The 7,988-nt window shown below is 57.7% G+C and overlaps 1 protein-coding gene across 1 annotated transcript in view; it reads right to left on the reverse strand.

Moving 5' to 3' along the window:
* TLE3 (TLE family member 3, transcriptional corepressor) overlaps nt 1-7,987 on the reverse strand; it is a gene marked incomplete at its 5' end in the record, with an annotated part of 44,452 nt that extends 36,465 nt beyond the window's left edge. The window contains 3 exons of the mRNA XM_015638425.3: nt 6,748-6,792; nt 7,677-7,740; nt 7,860-7,987. Of these exons, the coding sequence (XP_015493911.3) occupies nt 6,748-6,792; nt 7,677-7,740; nt 7,860-7,987 (237 nt within the window). The remainder of the gene's footprint in view (nt 1-6,747; nt 6,793-7,676; nt 7,741-7,859) is intronic.
* Between the last annotated feature and the right edge of the window lies 1 nt (nt 7,988).

The following is a 7,988-nucleotide window of genomic DNA, read 5'->3' on the forward strand; positions in this document are numbered from 1 at the left end:
CACTGTCAGGACACCTGGCCCTCGGGAGCCCTGTGTCACTGTCAGGACACCTGGCTCTGTGTCACTGTCAGGACACCTGGCTCTCGGGAGCCCTGTCCCCAGCAGCAGGCTCTGGCCAGCACCATCCTTTCAGCACCCAACGCTCACACAACAGCTCCGGCTGCCGAATCCCAGCGCAGCCCCGGGGCCACCTCCGTGCCCAGCCGCAGGAAAAGCTCCTTCCAGGCTCTTTGGCACCGCAGCTTTGATCAGATTATATTTAGCTGCGGCTCCATTAAAGATTTATTCCTGCAGCTCCAGCCATCGGGATGCGGCGAGCGCTGCTCTGGGAGCCCGGCCCCAGCAGCTCCCGGGTTCCAGAACAAATCCCATCCACGTCCGAGGGGAAAACGGCGCTGGCAGCACCTGCCCCCCTGGCTGCATTCCTGCGGATTCCAGGGGGCAGGAAGGGAAGGAGCTGGGTTTTCCCTGCCCAGGAGCACACGTGATGCTTCCACCCTTCAACACAAAACTTCCAAGCCAGACGTGAACCAAACTCCCCGTTCCACACAGACTTCCCACGCGGGATCCGCCGAGCACGGGGATATTGGATGTCCCAAATATTACATTTACAGCCATGAACACGAGACTCAATCCTCTTTTAAATATTTCCTCGCTTTCCCTTCTCCCATTCCCTGGCACGTTAAACTCCAGTTGTCCCCATCAAAACTTCAAGGGGAACACTGGGAATGGGGGAGAGCTCCGTGCCCAACACCTTCCCCTTCACAGGGCTCGTTCATCACCTCGCCCAGAGCCCCCGAGCTGCTCCTGCCGAGGAAAGCTCCGTTCCCACCGCGGGTTGCCATGGCAATCCCAGCTCCACATCCCCTTCCGCTGCCCTGCATCTTCCCTGGACCAGAAACGCCCAGAGAGGGGCACGGGGAGAGGCTCCCGACCACACCAGGAGCCAATCCCGGGATAGTCCCGCTCGTTAGAAAGGGCAAGGAGTGGGGAGAAGCTGAAATCCCGATGAATTCCCCCCTCGCTCCGCGGCCCTGCCAAGAGCCTGCCCAGAAGCTCCCGGCGTGGGGTTTCAGCGAAACCAGAGAAAACATCTGCACCGGTGATAAATCAACACCGGCAGCGCCTGGCCCCGGCTCAGGCTCCTGTCACCTGCTCTCAAAATGGCCAGAGCCAGCAGCAGCAGCAGCATCCCGAGCACTTGGGGACACCGGGAGCCGCTCCTGGCCCCGAGCGCTGCCCCACACCTCCCGTCCCACAGCTGGATGGGGCAGAGGGGGGTTAAAAATAACCCCACCACGTGTCAGTCATGGGAGAGGCTCAGAACTGACCCCAAATCTGGGAGGGCAGAGCTCTGGGGGTGGGGGGGACACCCAGGGCGGGTGGGGACGCTCCTTGTGGCAAAACGTCTGGGTTTGGATGGGCCCGAGGCTAACGGGGCTGCAGGGGTGTCCCAGCCCGGGGTGACAGCCCCAGGCAGAGCCCCCGTGGCACAGGACAGGACACAGACCCCTCCTGGGCATTCCTCAGCATCCCAAAAACCCTGCACAGGACAGCCCAAAAAACAACCCCAAACATCAACCCCGAACCTGCAGAGAACACCCTAAAACACACAGCACACCCCCCTCCATCTGTCCCCAGATTGAAAACATTCTCCGTGGGGAAGGGAAGCTCAGCAGGCCACGGCAGCTGGAGCCCCAGAACAGATTCTGGGCCACGGCAGCCCCAGCCCAGCCTGCCCTCACTCCTGGGCTCACCAGGACGGGGGGAAGGCGCAGAACGCTGCCCTCCCTCCTCCTGGAAAACCCCAAACCCACCATCTCCACCTCCTCCAATCCAGGAACCTCCAGAGGTGGAGCACCAGGGATTACCCCGGGCCCTGCACAGACACCTCACCACCAACCCCAGCCTTGCCCAGCGCTCCCGGAGCTCCGGCAGCCTGGGGAACGCCACCGTTCCCTGGGAAAGAACAACTCCATCCCTACACACACACACAGGGCACCCCTGAACCCTGCAAACGGGGCTGCAGGAGCACCAGCACCACAGGAGGAGCACCCCACAGCCTGAGATCCCCCAAACCCTCCTCCCTGGAACAGGAGGAGCACCCCACAGCCCCCAGACCCCCCAAACCCTCCTCTCCAGCACAGGAGGAGCACCCCACAGCCCCCAGATCCTCCCCAGTACAGAAAGAGCACCCCACAGCCCCCAAACCCTCCTCCCCAGCACAGGAGGAGCACCCCACAGCCCCCAGATCCCCCAAACCCTCCTCCCCAGCACAGGAGGAGGAGTAAATCACACGAGGCGTGAAGCACCAGCAGCATTTGTTGAAACCAGGATATTGTCTCTTTAAGCACATGAAAATCAGGCCCTTGAGCAGTGTGGTTCTCACTCGGGCGCACAATTATGGGTACTTTCAGCTGTCTACCACTATTTCAAGTGCTCTCTCCAAGCGGGCTGTCAATGGCATGTTGAAAGCTATTTGTGGCTGCTATCGTTATTAGCAAAGTGGAGAGCCTGGCTGATGAGAATTAAATTCAGGGCGGGGGTGTGGAGGGGCAGGACACAACCCCTCATTAGGGAATTACCACCAGCCACGGGGTAAAGCTGGCCCGGACCCCCCCAAAACTCAGCCGGGAGCCCCCCAAAATCCAAGATCCGAGAGAGAATTCCCCTCTGCCTCGGGAGCGCTGAGAGCGCGGCGCACAAATTACTCGGCTTGTGAAGTATTTAGCAAATTATTACCTGGCACTCCTTGCTAACGAGCGCGACAGAAAGGATATTGTGCTCCTGGAATATTCCAGAAAGGCACAGACAAAAAGCTGCCTCTCTTCCCCGGGAAGTGCTGGGGGGTTGAGGTTTGTTCCAAGCACAAGGCAGGAAAACAAGAAGCGCTTCTCTGGAGCGTTCTCAGCCATAACAAAAATCAGAGGCAGCACAAAGGTTGTGTCCTGCGAGGTGTCCCGTTTCCCCAAGCAAAATGAGTTTTCCTTTTGGAATGGTTATTGCCCTCGGCGATTATCCACGGAGATCTGCACAGAAACAATGCGCGGCCCACGGGGGAAGAGAAGTTTCTTTTGGAAAAATCAATTAAGCCGAACAAAAAAAAAAAAGGAAAAAAAAAAAAAAAGGGGAAAAAAAAAAAGTTTTGCCGGTGTTTCAAAAGAAAAAAAAAATTCCTGATTGGAGTCGGGTTTAGGAAAGCTGAGCCCGGGGAAGGAGGCGAGTTCAGCAGGAAGACTGATGTTAGGAACGAGTCACAGCAACCGACTGGGGAATCACTTCCTAAATATTCCTTTGCATATGGAGTTGTTTATGAAACTCCATTTTTTTCCTAACGAGAAACAAAACGAGAAGAAAGGCGGGGGGGGGAAAGGCCAAAAAAAAACCCACCACAAACCCCCCCCCAAAAAAAACCCAACCCCACACGCAGCCACATATGCACACACTTAATATTCAGCGTGGAAGAGATAATCTGTTATATAAGCCCACAGACAGACAATCCCCCTTTGCTTAAAGATGAAGTATCCATCAATGTTTGTCTGGAGCAGATGTAATCACAAGCAGTCAAGTCTGGAGGGCAGGACACTGCATGAATAATTCAAGCACTTCAGTCTACTTGATTGTGTGCAGATAAACACAAGTCAACCGCTAAACAGGTCAGCTGATAAACTTGTTTGTTCAGGACCAGCCACCCTCAGCCAGATGCCGGCAGGACCACGCCGCAATTAGCGGGATGCCTTGCGGGATGCCTGCCGGGGGGATGCTGCGCCAGGGATGCCTTCCAGGGGATGCTGCGGCCCCAAAAGGGGGGAAACCCTCCCCAAAACCCTCCCCGAAACCCTCCCCGCTCGCCCCATTTTCGCCTGGAAGCGCAGCCGGGCTGGCTTTGTTTGCTCCGCGCTGCTGTCAATTAAAAGAAGGAGCCGGCTCCGGCTTCCCCGGGCTCCAGCGGGCACGCAGCAGATGTCACCCCCGGGAAGGGCCCGGCCAGGCACGGGGTGCTGCTGGGAGCTCGCCTCCCGGGCTGCCGGGGCCGGGAAAGGCCGGCACGGGCAGGGACCGGCAATTCTGAGGCTCCTCGGCCACCCCCGAGCCCCCCGCGGCACAGGGAGGATGGAGCTGCTCTGTCCGCACCTCCCAAAGCTCATCCCGCGCTGCCGAACCTCGGGATGCACCCATGGACCGGTGGGAAAACACTCGGCATGGCCGGGGAACAGAATCTCCCACCAAGGGAATCAACCCAACGTCCTGGAGGAGGATTCCAACATCTCCCACCAAGGGAATCAACATCTCAGAGCACAATTCCAACATCTCCAGCAAGAGAATCAACCCAACATCTCAGAGCACAATTCCAGCATCTCCCAGCGAGGGAATCAACCCAACATCCCCGGAGGAGGATTCCAACATCTCCCACCAAGGGAATCAACTCAACATCCTGGGATGTCATTCCAGCATCTCCAAGAGCATCAACCCAACATCCCAGAGCACCATCCCAACATCTCCAGCAAGGGAATCAACTCAACATCCCAGGGTGTCATTCCAACATCTCCACCAAAGGAATCAACTCAACATCCCGGGGTACCATTCCAGCATCTCCGAGAGAATCAACCCAACCTCCCAGAGCACCATCCCAACATCTCCACTGAGAGAATCAACCCAACATCCCAGAGCACCATTCCAGCATCTCCAGCAAGGGAATCAACCCAACATCCTGGAGTGTCATTCCAGCATCTCCCAGGACCGAGAGGAGCCATCCAGCAGCCAGGTAGGAAGAGGCTGGGGAGAGGAGATCCTCTGCCCCAGGAGCCCGGGCTCCATCCCTCCAGGGTCCCTCCAGGGTCCCTCCAGGGTCCCTCCAGGGTCCCTCCAGGGTCCCTCCAGGGTCCCTCCAGGGTCCCTCCAGGGTCCCTCCAGGGTCCCTCCGGTGCTGCTGAGGTGGCCACAGGCTCTGTGTCCCTCTGGCCACCCCAAACCCATCCCCTCCTCACAGGAGGCCACCCTGGCCTGCCCCACAATCCCAAATTCCAGGCTGTTCCAAGGTCTGCCCCACAATCCCGAATTCCGGCCATTCCCGAGCACTGCAATCCCAAATCTCAAGCTGTTCCCAGCACCACAATCCCAAGTCCCATGCCATTCCAGGGCCTACCCCACAGTCCCAAATTCTGGGCTGTTCCCGGGCCTACCCTGCCATCCCGAATTCCAGGCCGTTCTCCATCACCACAATCCCGAATCCCGGGCAAATCTCCATCACAATCCCGAATCCTGGGCCATTCCAGGGCCCAGAACCATAATCCCAAATCCCAGACCGTTCTCCATCACAACCCCAAACCCCAGACTGTTCTCCATCACCACAATCTTGAATTCCAGACCGTTCTCCATCACCACAATCCTGAATCCCAGGCAATTCCCCATCACAATCCCGAATCCTGGGCCATTCTCAGGCCTACCCCACAATCCCAGGCCGTTCCCCATCACCACAATCCCGAATCCCAGACCGTTCCCCATCACAATCCCGACTCCCGTGCCGTTCCCCATCACAATCCCGACTCCCGTGCCGTTCCCCATCACAATCCCGACTCCCAGGCCGTTCCCCATCACAATCCCGACTCCCAGGCCGTTCCCCATCACAATCCCGACTCCCAGGCCGTTCCCCATCACAATCCTGACTCCCAGACTGTTCTCCATCACAATCCCGACTCCCGTGCCGTTCCCCAGCCCCGCGCCGGCCGCGCTCCCCGGGCTCGGGGTGCCCCGCCGCAGGACAGCCGGGCCCCGAGCGGGAAGCAGATATTTATAACAAACTGAAGACTAAGCAGGAATTATTTTGGCTGCCCCGTGACTCCGGAGGGAAGAGGAGAGGCGCGTTCCTGCTTTGCATCTCATCAGCGCCCGGCGAGGAGGGCGATGCCGCTATTAAACCAAAGCGCTCTGGAGTTGAATGGGGCTGATTTGCCAGCCCAGAAGTTGATGTCAACTTCTATCTGCCTTAAGTTCTTAATTAGAACTCCTTCTAAAACCAGTAAGCAGCAGCAGCACAAATAATCGGGTCTAATCTCAATAATAACTTTATTCCTTTAAGTTTTACCATCATGTGCGCAGCCTTTAGGCTCTTTACCGATAATCTTATCAAGGTAGCACACCACATTCTGCTGGGGCCTTCTCTATTTTTTCCTTCGGGCAAGTTACACATTACAGGAGACTGGAAGGGAGGGAGAAAACAAAACCCAAACCGACAAAACCCCGAGCAGCCCCAAACATTGCTTCACTTCCCAGATGCAAAGACAGCCCGGTGACGTTGAGCAACACACACGGGGAGCTCTGGAGATAATTCCCTGCTCGCTCTCACGCTCCGGGAGCAGGGGATGACCTTACAAACAGCCCTGTTGTACCCACAACACCAGCGGAGGCCGGCGCAGCCCCTATCGGTGTTTTCCAAGCCTTGGGAACGCGCTATTCCAGGTATTGACCTCCCCAGCACGGGAGGAGAGGCTGTTCTCACCTCTCTGCATAAACACCCTGCCTAAAAACCCAAATTCCTGGTGAATATCGACAAAATAAACCCAGCCAGTGCTATCGAGCCGCGGCTGCCAATTTAACAGCCGGGCCACGGGATCCCACCTGGAGCCACATCCCTGCCTCCAGCACTTATTCCCTATTTAGTGCAATCAGGGCCGATTTTACCTCAGGTGGAGGAAAAGGGCAACAGGAGATCAATCAATCACAACTTCCCCCCTCGAAATTACTCACCTGTTTGTGCATTTCAATATTCAAACCGTACGACATTTCGTAGTACTGGGGAAGGAGGGGGAAGAAAGAACAAAAAAAAAAAATTAGAAATAAATTCAATTAAAGACGAGAACCAAGGAGGATTTGAATTCAGTTCGCAGGAGGTATTTGCATAAGGTCATTACCAAAAAGCATCCTGGGCAAAAACTGGGCTTAAAGCACGGGTAGCCAAGGAAATTACACCTTATAATAAGCAGATGTTTATGGGTTTAACTGGCAGGCACTTAACGAGGGGACACTCCTTTTGACTCCTGTTTTCTCCTCCTAAGCTACTTAGAAAAACAAAGAGGTGCAGAGCTGGGTGACAGGCGTCTGCTCAGCCCTGGCAGAACAGGTACAGCCCGGAGTCTGGCCAAAAATCCAGCTTCTCACCGAGGGGGGGGAAGGTTTGTTCCCCCTCCAGGGAGCGGGGGAGCCCCGGGAAAGGGGGGCTGGATCCTGCCAAACCCCTCCGAACCCCCCGAGCCCACCCGGGTACCCGCCATGCAAATTTAGCTTTAAAAAAAGAGCGTTTCCAGCCAACAAAAGTGCCCGTTTCCCTCGGGAAGGATGGGGGGGAAAGCTGGGATGGCTCCCGGGTGGCCTCGGGGGCAGCAAGGGGGGGACCCCCAGCAGCACCAGGGTCCCCCCCCGAGCTCGGGGTCTCTGCTCCAGCCACCCCCCGACCCCTCGGCGGCCGCAGGAGCGCTTCAAAGGGGTTAACAGGAAACTTGGGATTGCGCTTCCAGCCGTCTGGAGCTCGGAGCGCCGGGCACCGCCGCCCCCCCGCGCCGGGGGTCCCCGGGCAGGCAGCGCCCGTGCCGGGGGGGGGTCCCCCGGTCCCCCCCGCTCGCAGGCTCGCAGCTAATGACATTTGCAGGCTGATCCGAAATCTGATTAAAGTCTCTCACCATAACGTAATGGCGCTGCATTTCGGTCTTCTCGTTCGCCAGCTTGTCATACTCCACTTTGAGGCTGGGGGGGAGAGCGCACGGTGAGACCCCGCGGAAAGTGGTGGCGGGAGCGGTGAGACCCCGCGGAAAGCGGGGGGGGCTCGGGGCGGGGGGGCGGCCGGGGGTCCCCTCCGGGCTCACCTGTGGTACTGGGCCTGCAGGAACTGGAACTCGTCCTTGATCCGGTCGCAGGACTCGGCCACGGTGAATTTGAAGCCCGGTTGGCCCGGCTGGTGCGGAGCCTGCGGGAAGAGCCCGCGGGGGTTACCG

The sequence above is a fragment of the Parus major genome, chromosome 10 (genome assembly GCF_001522545.3).
Source record: "Parus major isolate Abel chromosome 10, Parus_major1.1, whole genome shotgun sequence".
Classification (NCBI taxonomy): Eukaryota; Metazoa; Chordata; class Aves; order Passeriformes; family Paridae; genus Parus; species Parus major.